Here is a 17,305-nt window from a genome sequence, read left to right on the forward strand (position 1 = left end):
GGCTTGGTATGATAAGTTAAATCAAATTTTATTGAAAATTGGCTTTACAGCTGGAAAAGCAGATACTTGTTTATATAAGAAACAAGTTAACAATGAAATTGTATATCTACTCATGTATGTGGATGATATACTAATTTGTGCCAAACATGAATTATATATAAATGATATCAATAATCAATTAAATGAATATTTTGAATGTAAAGATCTTGGAAATGTATCATCGTATTTAGGCATTCAAATAAATCAAAATTCTAATGGAGATTTTCTCCTTCATCAAGAAGACAAGATAAATAAATTAATAGAAGAAATTAAACTAGAAGATGGAAAGCTGAGTTCAATTCCCATGGATCCAGAGTTTATTAAAATAACTCATAATGAAAATTTGCTACCAATTAACGAAAATTATAGATCAATTATTGGTATATTACTTCATCTTTCTATAACTTCAAGGCCAGATATAGCCTCAGCTGTTTCGATATTGTGTAGAAGAGTTGAAAGCCCCCGAAAGTGTGATTGGGAAGCGTTGAAGAAAATTGTCAGATATCTGAAAGCGTCAATTCATAAACGGTTAATTATTAAGGCAAATTCAGATCTTAAATTAAAATGTTATACTGATGCTACTTGGGCTGGAGATCATGGTGATAGAAAATCAACTAGTGGCTTTATATTTTTATTGGGCTTAAATGCTATTTCTTGGTCATCTAAAAAGCAGTCAACAATTGCATTGTCGTCCACTGAAGCAGAATTTATAGCAGCTTCGTTTGCTTCTCAAGAATTACTATGGATTAAACAATTGCTTGAAGATATGTCAATTTCTGTTTCTACACCAATTCCTATGTACGAAGATAACCAGAGCTGTATTAAAATTATTGAATCTGCTAAATTTAGTGCTAGAACGAAACACATTGACGTAAAATATCATCACATCAAAAACCTTCATGAAACTGGAGTTATTCAAGTACTATATTGTCCTACAGATCAACAGTTAGCAGATTTTCTTACAAAAGCTTTACCACTGCCAAAATTTCAAATGTTAATTAAAAATATATTTTGTTGAGAGGGGATGTTAGATAAAATTGTTTACTTATCAACAAAAATACTTTGTTAATTTAATTTTAGTAACATTTGAATTTTAAATAATTTTTATAACGTTTTATAATAAAAAATTTTCATTCTACTTTTGAAACTGAAAATAGTTAGTTGTATTTTATTGAGTTCCAATACCCCAGAGTAGCCGTTCTGCAGAGAATATTGCTGCTGTAGCCGAGGATGTCATGGAAGCGCCGTCGACATCGACCAGACGACGTGCCACGCAAATGGGTATCAGTCGACGGTCTTTACAGCGAATTTTGGTACAAGATTTGAAGATGTTTCCGTACAAAGTCCAGACGGTGCATCAACTGTTAGCTGCTGACCGCCAATCGCGTTAACATACGCTCAAGCCATCCTTAATCACCACCAAGAGGAAGATGATTTTTCATCAAAAATAATCATGAGTGATGAGGCCCATTTATATATTAGCGGGTACGTAAATAAGCAAAATTTACGCTTCTGGGGCACTGAAAATCCACGTGTAACCCACGAAGAGCCATTACACCCGCTCAAAGTCACTGTATGGTGTGCTGTTTTCGCTGGAGGAGTCATCAGACCTTTTTTCGTCGAAGACGTCGCGGGCCAAACGGTTACTGTGAATGGTGAGCGCTACAGAGCAATGATCAACGAAATCTTTTTGCCGCAACTTGATGAATTGGGATTGGAAAACATGTGGTTCCAACAGGACGATGCTGAAGGATGCATTTCCCGGGCGCCTAATCTCCCGTTTTGGCTATTTGCACTGGCCAGCAAGATCGCCTGATTTGACCGCTCCAGACTTTTTTTTGTGGGGCTTTTTGAAGTCGCGGGTTTATGTCAACAAGCCTCAGACTCTTGCAGCTCTTAAAGACAATATCCGCCAAGAATGTGAGGACCTATCGCCGGAAGTTTTGGCCAAAGTGATGGAAAATGCCATAAACATGGCTCAAATGACAATCAACTGTGGCGGCGGCCATTTACATGACATCATATTCTCGACTTGATGTAAAACAAATTAAAAGACCAAATAAAAATAATCCACAAGAAGAATCAAAGATTTTAATTTTTTTTTTAATTACACAGCCCAATTATGAATAAAAAATTCCGCGGGAGTTTGTTCCCCGGGAGTTTTTTCCCATTGAATTTGAATAGGAAAAATGAGAAAAGGGAAAAAACTCCCGCGGAATTTTTATTCATAATTGGGCTGACAGCCAAAAAACATCGGAAGTTTACTTTTGCGCCACCTTGTACGTACACTCATGGCACATTAGGCCCATGTGATACTATTCCCCACCGCATTTGATCTCAATATGCCTCCTATCAATTAATAAAATAACGCAATTTTTGTTTAAAACATAAAATAAGGTTAATTTTATTTAAAAATAAATTCATTTCATTTTAATTCATTTCATAAAGGTAAAAAATATAATAAAATATTAAGAAAATTATTATTATTAAATAAAAAATAAAGACAAACTTCCTGTTTAAAGTCTTAAGTATTCCACATCTTTTCAAGTTGTCTGTAAATAAATTTAATAATAATAAAATCTATACATTGCAACATTAAAAATTTAAGCATAAGTTTACCTTAAAATGTTCAGCCATTACAGCATACGATACCGAATTTTGATGCTCCAATTTTTTAAGATCATTATAGGCTGCTGTTAAGATATCGGTATAATCGCCAATTTCTTCAGGTCTCAAAATACTTAGTAAATTAAAACCCGACACCCAATAGTATGGCAAATCGCCTTGTTGAAAATAAACAATCATTTTGTCCAACATCTACAAAATAAAAATAAAGAACGAAGACGCTGACATTTAAAAACACGCTAAATGCAGCCGATATTCGACTGAATGAATATGTTATATAAAATAAAATCTCTAAAGATCTGTGGTATCAGTAGACTGCACTGTGAAATAACCGTAACTTCTACAAGAATTGTTGCTTTTAAAAAATTATTAAAAACTAGTATAGGAGTAATGTAAAATTTAGGCAAGCTTGGTCCATATTACCTTAAATGTTACCAGCTCTAAACGATTATTTACGCTCTAAGTATTCAATTTTGACAACCTGTAGTTCTTCCTGCACTCCGACAGGGTGACATCCGAAGTTATTCACACTGTCTAGAATGTATTTCTACAGCTAAAGCAACAATTCTAAGATGGCTTACGATCATAAATCTCAAGTCTAATATACCCAGCAACTTATGTTTAGACTTCAGTTTTTGCTTAAAAATTGACTTTAATTGAATTTCTTAAATTTTCTAAATTTTCATCTGTACTTACATAAAGAAATATATAACTGACAGATTGTTGCCAAAACTCATCATTGCACTTGGTGACCTGTTGCAAGAAGACTGCTGTCAGGAAATAGCTTTTTAAACGAGGCAACTTATATTGATTACGCAAGGATTTCAATAGACGATATATAACTTTTAAGTTCTGTTTATCCCATATTATGTCACGTTCGGCCACAGGATTAACCAGTTGAAATGTAAGTTTTCTGGAAGTTCTGGGACCACAACCCTCCAAACACTTTGGTATAGCTACAAACGTTTCATAGTATTCATCTTTTAAACATGCATTTTTTCCTACTAATGGCTTCATGTATTCTTTTGGCATACGTATGGCTGGTACAAAATCAATCGAAATTGTTTTATAGGGCGCTCGTTCGTCTCGGACGTAGATTTGGTGAGCCACACTACAACAGGTATATTTGATAGTGTAGCCAATTGGTTGGGGTCTGCTTGACAATACTTTTTTGATTATATTTTTTATCCATCGCTTGAGTTTGTTGCGATTTAAAACACTTTTTTTATTATATCCAAATAGTCCTTTATATAGTGTTTCAGTTTTTGAATCTGTTGCGCAATTTTCCCATTTCATGCTTGATATATGTATAAATCCAGGCCTTTTGGGGTGTGTTTCGACTGTGAATTCAAATGGTAGATCCATTAAAATAAACACATCAAATTCGCTGGGCTTAATAATGCGTACACGATTTGGATAACTACCTGAAATGACAAAAATATTTGCAATTGCAATCAAGGTAGAATTTGTAATGTGATTTAACCTTCGCTTTACCAATACCCACCCGGGTGACCACATCGATTTTATTGGTTTAATATTTTTTTTAATTTTGTTTCAATTTAAATGAAATTTGTACTCACTGAACAAATTCTAGAGTTCTATAGAATTTAATAGAAACATTTTAAACTTTTTATAAGGTTTTTTCAATTTTTTAAAATTTCGTTCGTCGCATATATTTATTGAAGTTTAGTGTCACCCGGGTGGGTATTGGTAAACCATATACATAAAAAACCTTTGGTAAAGCGAAGGTTAAACAAATTTCACTAGATCTGAAATATCTCCATTTATGGGCCGTTTTGGGTGATTATATATTCACTGATCATAAGTTTGCAGGAGAAGCAAAAAATTATAAAAAAAAAATGGAAACTAATACTGGATGAACATGAAACTGCTATGTTATCTTACGTTATTTTGAATTGTTATTGTCTATCTGAAACCAAAGTAACGTAAGGTGTCATTCTTTGTTTTCAAACATGGAAATTCCTAAAACGGTGAAAATGTGTTCCAAAAACACATTTTTTCTTTAGAAAAGTGCTCACTTTAATTTAATATACATGATATTTAAAAAAAATAGTTTGGCCTTTGGAGGCTCGTCAATATGAAATACGAAAAAAAGATCGAGCAAAATGTAAAAAAAAACAAATAAGAGTGCTATATTCGGCTGTGCCGAATCTTATATACCCTTCACCAAATTATACTTCAAAATTTTAAAAATTTTAAGGTAAAAAAAATTCGGGTTAAATTTTTTTTCCGATTTTGACCCATTGAAGGTCCAACTTACTTATATACGTCGTTGCAAATGTCTTTGAAATATCTATCATTAGATATCCATATTGTCTATATTAATGTCTTAGTAATCCAGATATAGGTCAAAAATCGAGGTTGTCTTGGTTTTTTCCTCATATCTCAACCATTTGTGAACCGATTTTGCTGATTTTAAATAGCAAAATTCTCGAAAGCATGTCTGACAGAATTATTGAAGATTTGGATCCAGAAGATATCTGGGGTCTTCAGAAAATTGATTTCAACAGACAGACAGACGGACATGGCTTAATCGACTCCGCTATCTATAAGGATCCAGAATATATGTATACCCATCTCACGAAGGTGAAGGGTATAAAAATTAAACCTAAATATCTCTTAAGGACTATCTATATTTTAAATCTTAGCTCATTTTTATCATAAACGGATTTTTGGCGAATTTTTTTAAATGTGAGACTTTGAGGAGTCACCCACTGATCCCCATTCCGCCTAAGGAGCTGAACAACTGTAAATCAACTCGAAAACAGCTCAGACGAGTAAATAATACAGCACAACATAAAAGTGTGGACTTCAATATACTATTTTAACAAAGAAATCTTTGTTTTAGTGTAAAAAACTAGTAAAAACTAAAAATGTTTAAGGTACAAAGTGATCTTTATGTGCTATTTAGAGTGTCTAGAAACGTTCCGAATGAATTGATATGTTCAGCTTTACCGTAGCTACAACTTTGCTAAATATTCACCCCTATCGGCAATAACATGTGAAATTTTGTTCCCATGAAATATCCATTTCCCTCGAAGGGAAAATTGCTATCGGGAATATCATGATGAACTTTACATTCACAATAGTTGATTTTGTTCGTAACAGCTGTTTATTGTTTACAAAATTCCATCTAAAAATTTCACAACAAGGGGAATTTTTTTCACGTGAACAATGTTGATGAACGAAAAAAGGAAAAGGGAAAATATTTCATGTGAAATGTTGATTCGCGATAGGGGTGATTGTTAGTGAAAAATTAAGAGTCCCTGGAAGTTATTCTAAAAAAAGTGAAAAACTAATTTTTCCAAAACCTATTTTTTCACAAAAAATGTAAACAAAATTTGTTTTTTAGACACTTAGCTATATTATTGAGATATATAGTCAAGCGGTATCATCAAGTATGAATTAGCTCTTGGCCAAAAACTGATGACACCTTTTTTGAGGGCCCACTGATTTTCAAAATCTTTGGAGGCCCATAAAAAAAAAATAGCATGAACAATTTTTTTATAAATTTAGCATTTATTATAACAGAACTTACCAAACAATGAAGTCCCCTTGTACATTTTATTAAACATCGGATCAGCTTTGCACATTTCATCCAGGAGCCAATCTCTGATTGTGTTATACATTTCGGTGTATGGCTGCCGATCTTCATCTTTAATGGCAATTTCTTGATGAATTCTTTGTAAGTGATCCTTAAATGTAGCCATATTGAAAAAAGCTTGAATTGATAAAAAATAAAAAACAAAACGAAAACCAAATAAAATAGCAATACGAAAATAGTGTTTTTAAAAAGCCGGTTTGACGGTTATCCGAAAATTGGCCTTTTTTAGAAATCCTGTTTTTTTCGGTTAAATGTATATTTTTGAATTATTGACTTTTTACGTAATATGTATGGAAATAAACATTAGTTTAAGTCTACAAGTAACTTATTTTTAGTTCGAATATCACAAAGTGATGTTCAGAAAACTTGTTAAGCTCAACTCCTGCTACAATATAGTTAATAAAGGAAAACGGAATTTTTGGTTTTCCTTGAGTGGGGCTCTAGAAAATCAATTCTTCACCTTCTTTTGTAAGTTGTCTAATAAAACTCAATTTAAATCCTCTTCAAATGAAATAGATGTTATCTCAGATGAGGAGCTCGAACAAAATGAAAATATTTCGATTGCTAAAAGGCTAACAGATAAGGTACTGTTTTTACCAGTATGTACATTAGGCTGGGTCGATTTGTATGAACGATCAAAAAGTAAAAAATCGTAAAGCAGAAACGCAATCTACGGAAAATTCTAATAAAGTTTCCTCAAGAAACCATAGGTCTAAAATCAAATACTATCTTGCGCATTTCGTCTTTTATCCAATAAAAAAAACTATTAAAAAAAAAATACTGAAATATCATTGGATAAAAGACGAAATGCGCAAGATATGATTTGATTTTAGACCTATGGTTTCTTGGGGAAAATTTCTTAGAATTTTCTGTAGAATGCGTTTTAGCTATACGATTTTTCGTGAAAAAAATCGTTTACCCTAATGTACATACTTTATAGTTATTTCTTCTTATATAATGTACTCATGAAGTATTTTATGCTTTTTAGTGTCTAATAAAAATTAATTGCTTAATAAAAAAATTTCTTTCAATTGTAAAGACATAATTATGTACGTTTTTTTCTTATAATTTTCCGGATTTTAGATTTCCCAAAAATCCCGAAACCTCGGTTCAGGATTTCGGCATTCTTTACCAAATTTCGGGATTCTTTACCAATTACAAAAATCAGTCCCGATTAGCATCTCAAGGTCCATGTATGTAATGCAGTGATGTTCATCCCATACAATTGTTTAAAAAATTTAAACACATTTGTTACGCTCTTTTAAAGAGCGTAATAAATGTCTCATTTTTTCAGAAATTCAATAAGCATTGTTGTTGGTTGGTTTTTAGATGAAGCATAGCAAACACACGCGTTTCAATTACAATTGAACACAAAAAAACAAAGTTAAAAATAAATAAAAAATTTGAGAGTATTTCGGCCGTATAATGTATATTCTTTCATTTCCTTAAAATTTAAATTATATTCATTTAATAAATTGGTTTTATTTGACAAAAATTCTAAATTTAAACTTTCTTCATTTTGTTGTTATTTTAAGTGTTTGACATTATGTTTGCTGGGTAGCTCTCTCACCAAATATCTTCATTTTTATTTTTGAACATCACTGATGTAATGCATTGGTAGGCAAAAAGAGGCATTTAATTTGTGTGCTCTTTTGGGTAAAAAATAAAATATCCACAACCAGGGCTGCCAGATGAATTTGGGAAAAAATCGTCAATATCCCGATAAAAAAGAAAAAAATCGTCATTTCGAATTTTAAAAATCGTCAAAAAAATCGGAAAATTAAAAAGTTCAAGATTTCTAACAGGAAGTTTTTTTAATTTTAAATAAAACACATAAAATAGAATTTAATGTCTAAATCTTTATTATGACCCAAAAGAAAAATCTCTGACATTACTTTTTAAAGATAAATTCATTAAAATATAGCATTAGGTGGTCTGAGATTAAAGCATAAATTCCAGCTTGGCGGCTTCAATTGAATGGGGTAATGTCATTATAATCTGAATAAATTTTGTCAAAATAGAAAAAGTTGCTTTAGAATTTTTCCGTTTTATTTCAGTAATTTATTTACAAAAAATGATTTAAGACCTGTTTCACGATGTCGAAAGAAAAATGATTCGAACAAATTTGTATGAATACTATTCGAAAGAATTTTAAAAACTGAGTGTTTTTCATACAAATATTTTCGACTCATTTTTCTTTCGACATCATGGAACAGGCAGTTAAAATCTAAAAATTTTAATTGATAAAATTCAAAATCCAAATATTCACCAACAAAATGAGAAAATTCTTTAACTATTTCATATAATAGTACCATATTTTCATAATGCAGAAAATCGTCATTTTCGAGAAAGAAATCGTCAAATTGCTATTTTTGAAACCAAAAATCGTCAAAATGACGATAAATTTGACGAAAAATCATCGTAACCTGAACAATATGAACGCCTATCATGGATGTAATGCAGAGGTTCGCAAATATAAATCCTCTCACCAATACACTTACTCTCACCAACACATTCAATTCTTTATTTTATTCAGTGCACCTACAAACACCAAGGTTGCCAACTCTTCAGCTCAGAAAATGGCTAGATTTAGAATTAAAAATAGCTAGAAATGGCTAAAACCCAAAATGACTGAATACAAATTCATAAATATTGTCTTTTTATTTAGTGAGACCGACTTTAAGGTGGACCTTCAATGTATGGAAAAATTGAAAACTCATCTGTTTCAAAAACGAAGGGCAATTTTGTGTGAGGTTAGGATAGAAAAAAATCTGAAAAAAAAATTGAGCTCGATCGGTTAAAAATTGGCGTGCCGCACGAGGTTTAAAGTTCGTGAGAACATTTACAAGGAGAAAAAATGCTATTATTTCAGTTTTTGTAAAAATTTTACCATTAAATAATTACTTTTGCAATGACCAAACAGATTTTATTTTTTTAACGGCAGTTTCAAAACACCATTTTTCAAATTTTGAAAAATTTTATTAAACAAATTTCAGAAGTTTTTGATCATCACACAGGGATTTATTAAGAATATAATAGGGAATAAAAATATGCATAAAAGATGTTCATACCTCCTACAATTTTCCCATACCTGCGACTTAAATTTTGCGATTTTCGGGAAAAACTAATATCGAGCCCTTGCGCCAAATTATCGTAAGCGACAAAACACAAATTTTACAGGAGAAGTTTTTTTTTGATTATTTTTCAAAAATATTTATAACTTTTGACAATTAAAAATTCATAGAATACTTTATAGAAAAATATGACAAAAAAAGATAAAAAATTTTCGAATTGAAATTTAATTTTTATTTATAAATAGTTTTTAATGAAATTTCACATTTATGTAGATTTTTTTATTTAAAATGGAAAAATAAAAACGAATTTTGAAATTTATTTTCAGCAATCCCGCAATTCCCAAAAAAGTGTTGAAAAATTCCAAAAATGCTAATTTTTAGTTTTTTGGCTATAATATCCATACCAGGGTCGGGGTTATCGGGATCCTTTACAAAATAATTAGAAACATATTGAGCCACCTATAATCGGTTACTATATTTTGATATCGGATACGCGATTTGAGAATTTTTGCCCTAAATTTTTATTTTACATAAAAAATATGTTGAAAGGACCTGGCCCCTCGGTAACAACAATTTTGAAAGTGGTTTTCCTTTAAAATATTTTATCAAAACTTAGCTTTCAGAAAGTAAAAATTTCTTATACATCCTCTTAGAAATTTTTTCGATAACTTAAAAAGAAAAAAAGTTCTTTTTTCCCAAAAAAAATTGCGAAAAATCGCTTTTTAAAATTTTTTTTAAATTCAAATGCATATAACTTTGGACTTAGTCATTATTTTTAAAAAGTTCTTTTTCCATTTGACACATACATGTGTTGTTAGTCCAATAAAGGAAAACTGGAGAAAATCGGGAAATATTTGGATACGCTGTTATCAAAAAACTGGAGTAGGGTGGGTAAAAATGTTGAAAATTTAATTTTCAAATGCGAATATCTCCTAAGCTATAATAGATAATTGATAGCTACGAGGAGTTTTTTTGTAATGCTCGATGAGATGATTCTACATGTATAATGTTTTTGAAATCGGAACTCAAACCAAGAATTAATATCGTTTTAAAAATGTAGCATACCCGAGGTGTCCTACTTTGAGGGCCCCTGGCCTATGGGGTCCATGTGAAATTTCATTCAAACAAATAGAACCATTTAGAAGTTATAGATTTATTTCCCTCTTTTTTTCTATACCACTGTGTGTCGCTTACGATATAATTTGTTTACTGTAAAATATAAACATTGACTTACGATAAAATCTTACCCCCTATATTTTTGATGTTATTAACAATTTTGATATTCTGAGAACGCTAAAACATCAGTCGGTCCATAAAATTTTAATTTCTGCAATAAAACAAAAATTTTAAAAATGTCGCTTACGATAATTTGGCGCTAAGGGCTCGATATTTTGGCGAATGATACCAAATCCGTTACTGTTATGAATTTTAAGTAAAACCTATACAGCATATTATAGGCCAGATAATTCTAAATATACCCTGAAAGTTTTACTAAAACCGGACTACGTTAACCCTTAAATCGTGAAGGTCAAAGGTAAAATTTTACAATATTTGGAATTTCTAAATGAATGATAGAGAAATATTATATATTTTTGTGCCGACTTTAATGAAAATTGCGAAAAGTATACCCTAAGGTCTTAGATTTACAATAACAGTGCAAAAATTTAAATTAACCCTTAAGAGCACTTTGGATTCAAATGACCCTCAACTTTTAAAATCACGAAAAACACAGTCAAATTGAGGTTAATTTTGACCCCTAGTACTCTTAAGGATTAATTACCATTTATCACTGTTATTGGAAATCTAACCTCGAAAATAAAAAAATAATGTATATAAAATATTAAATTTCTTAGCAGATTAAAAAAATTGAAATATCAATATAAATTGGTTCCTTTTTTGATAAATTAAACAAATTTCTGGGCACTTATAAACAAAATCGGATCCATTAAATAAATGCAAAATTGATTTTTGAATATGTGTTTGCTTTGGAAACAATTACGCAGCCTGTTCTCATCAAATCCACTACGTAAGATTTTTTTTTAAAAAAGACTATTTCTTTGTCTTTTGATTAAAAATATTGGTAAATTTTTTAAAAAATTTCAAGAAATTAAAAAAGGCTAGGAAAAAATAAAATGGCTAAATCTTCCGGCTAGATTAAATCTAGCCATTTTTTTATGGCTAAATGAAAATAAAATCGCTAGATCTAGCCGGAAAATGGCTCAATTGGCAACCTTGACAAACACACAAATACAAAAACTGAAAAAATAAAGAAAAAGTCATACACCAGTGCTCATGCGTATTCCTAGTTGTCTTGTTGAGTGGACAACGACTACTAAAATGTAAGAGCATAAGAATACGTGTGATTTTATTAAATAAATGGAAAATAAAATTTATTTTCCACAATTGTGGTATGGGCTGCGCATTACTGATGTAATGTCATCACGTGAGAACGGCTAGAGCGATTTGACTGATTTTTTTTTATTCGATTCGAAATTCATGAGATGGTTTGTAAAGAAAAAAATTAAAAAATTCGGGCTAAAACCGGCTTTTTTCAGTCCAGTCAACTGTAATAAACAAAGCCCCCTAAAGTATGCAGTACAAATTTATATATTTTATTTGCAAATAAATAAGAGCAGGGTTGGAGAAACTTGAAGAACTAACATTAGTAAATGCCACCGGGCGAAGCCGGTCAAATTGTTTTAAATATTTGTAAGTAAACAAAATTTTTTTTTGTCCTGTTATTTTTTCCAATTTTTATACCCTACACCACCATAGTAAGGAGGGTATTATGCGTTTGTGCAGATGTTTGTAACGCCCAAAAATATTAGTCTAACACCCACCTTAAAGTATACCGATCGACTTAGAATCACTTTCTGAGTCGATTAAGCGATGTCCGTCCGTCCGTCTGGTCGGCTGTAAACCTTGTGCGCAGAGTACAGGTCGCCATTTTGAAGATATTTCGATCAAATTTGGTACATATTATTTTTTCGGCTCAAGGACCAAACCTTTTAAAACTAGCTGGAATCGGTCCACTATTTCACCTAGCCCCCATACAAATGTCCTCCCAAAATTTGACTTTATCGGTCATAAATGTTTAATTTATATATGTATCTCCACAAATTCCGCTCCAAATAAGTTTCATATACACAAAATTCATGTCACCAAATTTTGTTACGATCGGTCCATAATTAGTCATAGCTCCCATATAGACCCGCTTCCGAAAATCACTTTAACGTGCATAAATCGCTTAAAAATTTTGGTAAACACACAAAATTCAACATAGTTAACTTTAATATAGACATAAATCACACGACCTAATTTCATGGTGATCGGTCCATAATTGGTCATAGCCCCCATATAACCCCACTTCCGAAAATCACTCAAAAATATAAATTATTGAAATTTTAAAAGAAACATTTTTTTTGCTCTTTTACTTAGTGTAGGGTATTATATGGTCGGGCTTGATCGACCATACTTTCTTACTTGTTTTTTTTTATTTTTTTAAAATTTTATATTTTTTTTTGATTTTAAAAAAAATTTTTGGTTTTTTAATTTTTTTTTTTTGGAGAAAAAATATACATATATGTATATATAAATCTTTCAAATCGGATTGAGAACAAAAATTTGGTGTGGGGCCTTGAGGCTCCGTTTAGAAGTTATAGATTTACATATTTCCTCTTTTTTTTGATTTCCCGCACATTTCTGTCCAAAATATTCATATTGATAGTTGCTATAGCTTGTCCTATATTTAATTTGTCATATGTATGGGAGGTGACACGCCCACTAATCCAATCCCGACCATTTCAGCCAAACTATGTAAAATAATAAGAGAGAGCTATTCGGACAAAGTTTAAATAATAGTTCTCAAGATATTTGTAAATAACTGTTTACTTTGTATGGGAGGTGAATCACCCCCTGTTCTGATCACTCCCATTTTGTTGTTGTTGTTAAACTTCATGCAGTGATACGAAATTTATTAATATAAAGTTTGAAGACTTTCACAATTATAGTTATCGAGATATTGGAAAATAACTATTTACTTCGTATGGGAGGTGACACGCCCACTAATACAATCCCGCCCATTTTCAACCAAACTCCGTATATTTATATGAAATTAATTCGTACAGAGTTTAAATAACAAAAGAACTATTAGAAAACATTATTGCTTGAACACAACACAGGTTAAAAAAGAAAATTGATAGCTATTAGACCCCACCGCTTCTGATCTTAATTTGTTTAATATCAATTAATGAAAAAAAAAAAAACACAATTTTTGTTAAAACATAAAATAAGGTCAATTTTATTTTAAAAGAAATTCATTTTAATGCATAAGGTACGAACATACAAACATATTATGTAAATATATAATTAAATATTAAGAAAATTATTTAAAATAAATAAAAAATAAAGACAAACAACTTCCTGTTTATATTCTTAATTATTCCAAATCTTTTCAAGTTATCTGTAAATAAATTCAATAACAATAAAATCTAGACTTTGCAACAAAATTTAAGCATAAGTTTACCATGAAATGTTCAGCCACTTCATCAAACGATACCGAATTTTGATTCTCCAATATAGTAAGATCATTATAGGCATCTATTAAGATATCGGTATAATCGTCAATTTCTTCAGGTTTCAAAATGCTTAGTAAATTAAAATCCGATACCCAATAGTATGGCAAATTGCCTTGTTGAAAATAAACAATCAATTTGTCTAACATCTAAAAAATAAAGAACGAAGGCGCTGACATTTATAATGAGGAGGTTCATTCAACATGTTATATAAAATAAAATCTCTACAGAGCTGTGGTATCAGTAGACGGCACTGACATTTATAATGAGGAATGAGGAGGTTCATTCAACATGTTATATAAAATAAAATCTCTACAGAGCTGTGGTATCAGTAGACGGCACTGTGAAATTAATTTGTTAATTTAAACCGTAACTCATCCAAGAATTGTTGTTTTTTGTAAAAAAATACATACATGATAAGGTAGGAAATTATATCATTATGGGGCCTTGTTACTCGCGCCCTATTGGTCTATAAATGTAACTCTTCTACAGGCGTGCAAAGTTATATTATCCGTTCCCAACATTTTAATATGGAAATAATTCGGTAGCTCGTGAACGATTACAGGTATAACAAGTAAGAGAGCTATATTCAGCTGTGCCGAATCTTATATACCCTTCACCAAATTATACTTCAAAATACAAATTTTAAATATTTTTAGGTAAACAAAATTTGTTTTTTTTTTCCAAAGTATTTTTTTCATTTTTTGGAAAAAATTTTTTTTTCGAATTTTTATTTTAAAATTATTAATTATTTTTTTTTGGTGATAAAAAAAATTCGGGTAAAAAAATATTTTTGCGATTTTGACCCATTGTAGGTCCAACTTACTATGGTCTTATATACGTCGTTAGTTCTTTGAAATATCTATCATTAGATATCCATATTGTCTATATTAATGACTTAGTAATCCAGATATAGGTCAAAAATCGAGGTTGTCCTGGTTTTTTTCTCATATCTCAGCCGATGGACCGATTTGCTGCTTTTAAATAGGAAACTTCACGAAAGCATGTCTGACGGAATTATTGAAGATTTGGATCTGGGGTCTTCAAAAAATTGATTTCAACAGAAAGACGGACATGGCTTAATCGACTCCACTATCTATAAGGATCCAGAATATATATATACTTTATAGGAAAATTATATTGTGGAAATTACAAATGGAATGACAAACTTATATATACCTTTCTCACGCAGTGTTGATTTGTATTTACATGGGTTTGTATTTAAAATAGGGACAAGTGGCTGGCCAACACCAACCATACTTAAAAAAAAATCACCAAAAATTTAATATCCGAATTTAAAGAAATTTAATATTTTGATAGTTCAAGAGATTTTTAGGTTAAAAAATTATTTTTTTGAAATTTTTACCGATTTTCGGTGCGGAATTTTTTTTTATATTTCAAAGTTCGGAAATCCGTATTGAAAGACCCACATTATATAAAATGGTAACATTTCTAAGTGACTAACTGATTCAGCATCGCCCAACCTAAATGCCAAAAGTTAAAGACATGAAATTTGGACTAATGGTTCACCTCTCTCTGTGTAGATCCAATAACGGGTAAATTCGGTAACATTATCACCCCTATCGGCAATAACATGTGAAATTTTGTTCCCATGAAATATTCATTTCCCTCGAAGGGAAAATTGCTATCGGGAATATCATGATGAACTGTACATTCACAATAGTTGATTTTGTTCGTAACAGCTGTTTATTGTTTACAAAATTCCATCTAAAAATTTCACAAGGGGAATTTTTTTCACGTGAACAAAGTTGATGAACGAAAAAAGGAAAAGGGAAAATATTTCATGTGAAATGTTTATTCGCGATAGGGGTGTATATCTTCTAAAATTTAAAATACATCCTTTCTACTTAAAAAAAAATAAAAGACAGGGTGTTTTGGTACTGACATATATATTGACATCGACATATTAATATTTTAATATGAATTCTTACTACGATACTAGGGTTCCTAATTTCCCGGACTTTTTTCTTTCCCGGGAGGAAATTAAAAAATCGTTTCATTCCCGGGAAATTTATATTTGATTGTAGGTCCAGCCTCTATAAGGGTTTCTGATTTAAGAGTGACATTTGATCGGTATTGTCACAGTCATAGTTTTAATCAGTATGAAATCAATAAATTTATTGTTTAATTAAAAAACTTAAGAATTTCGACCATGTTAAATCTACAAAACATGCGTAGTTAGAGACATTTTTCAAATCTGATTGTAGATAAACAAATTTGAACCACTATTATTGTTATTAGTTTCTCTAATGTAATGCCTGATGTAATGTCAGGCATCTTAATAATTCGTTTATGAGCATAAATTTTAAATTTGATTCATTCTTAATAACCAAATTTTTCTGCTGTGGCTTGAGTTGAGTGAAAAAAATTCCATTATTTCAATAGTAATACTTCTTTGCCAACTGACTATCTGTTGTTAGAACCGAAAAAATCTATGGATATAATAGAATAATTCAATTATCAACAAATTTGGCCATCAAAACGTATCTGATGAATATAGTAACTTTTAGAAGAAAATTTATGAAGAAATTCCCGAAAATTGCCGACAAACATTTCCCGAAAATTAACAAAAAAAATATTCCCGGGAATTCCCGGATCTGGATCCTTATTGATAGTGGAGTCGATTAAGCCATGTCCGTCTGTCTGTTGAAATCAATTTTCTGAAGACCCCTGATATCTTCGGGATCCAAATCTTCAATAATTCTGTCAGACATACATTCGAGAAGTTTGCTATTTAAAATCAGCAAAATCGGTCCACAAATGGCTGAGATATGGGGAAAAAACCAGGACAACCTCGATTTTTGACATATATCTGGATTACTAAGTCATTAATATAGACAATATGGATATCTAATGATAGATATTTCAACTTTGCAACGACGTATATAAGACCATAGTAAGTTGGACCTACAATGGGTCAAAATCGGAAAAAATATTGTTTAAACCGAAAAAAAATTAAAAAAAATTTAAATTTAAAATAATTCGAAAAAAAATTTTTTGTTTACCTAAAAATATTTAAAATTTGTATTTTGAAGTATAATTTGGTGAATGGTATATAAGAATATAGCTCTCTTACTTGTTCTTTATTATAATTGTAATTCTTGAATATTTTATAATAATGAAATTAGACAGACATGATCCGGACTTAGTTGGAATTAAAAAAAAGGGACCAACAAATAGTACTTCTCCTTTCTTTTAATGGTACTTTTTAAGCATAACTCTAACGATTATATTTACACTTAAAGTGGTAAATTTTGGCAAGCTCTAGTTTTTCCTGTACTCTAAGGGCACTGCTACACGTTCAATATATATTATGATATTTGGATCGCGAGCAATTGTAAGAATAA

The 17,305-nt window shown here is 30.7% G+C and overlaps 2 protein-coding genes across 3 annotated transcripts in view; both read right to left on the minus strand.

The window, feature by feature from the left end:
• Window positions 1–2,582: 2,582 nt before the first annotated feature.
• Window positions 2,583–8,481, minus strand: LOC135961429 (cyclic GMP-AMP synthase-like receptor 1). The gene is made up of 5 exons (XM_065512929.1): window positions 8,427–8,481; window positions 6,224–6,406; window positions 3,361–4,088; window positions 2,659–2,856; window positions 2,583–2,591 (listed from the first exon to the last, which is right to left on the minus strand). Exons 1-5 carry the CDS (start codon window positions 8,479–8,481, stop codon window positions 2,583–2,585), a joined length of 1,173 nt encoding a protein of 390 aa, XP_065369001.1.
• A 5,152-nt stretch (window positions 8,482–13,633) lies between these two features.
• Window positions 13,634–17,305, minus strand: part of LOC135960472 (cyclic GMP-AMP synthase-like receptor 1) — a 38,091-nt gene continuing 34,419 nt past the window's right edge. For both annotated transcript variants that reach the window (XM_065511769.1, XM_065511770.1), the window contains exons 4-5: window positions 13,889–14,086; window positions 13,634–13,825 (exon numbers count right to left, since the gene is read on the minus strand). In XM_065511769.1, the coding sequence (XP_065367841.1) occupies window positions 13,817–13,825; window positions 13,889–14,086 (207 nt within the window). In that variant the 3' untranslated portion in view covers window positions 13,634–13,816. The remainder of the gene's footprint in view (window positions 13,826–13,888; window positions 14,087–17,305) is intronic.

Source organism: Calliphora vicina, chromosome 5 (assembly GCF_958450345.1).
Source record: "Calliphora vicina chromosome 5, idCalVici1.1, whole genome shotgun sequence".
NCBI lineage: Eukaryota > Metazoa > Arthropoda > Insecta > Diptera > Calliphoridae > Calliphora > Calliphora vicina.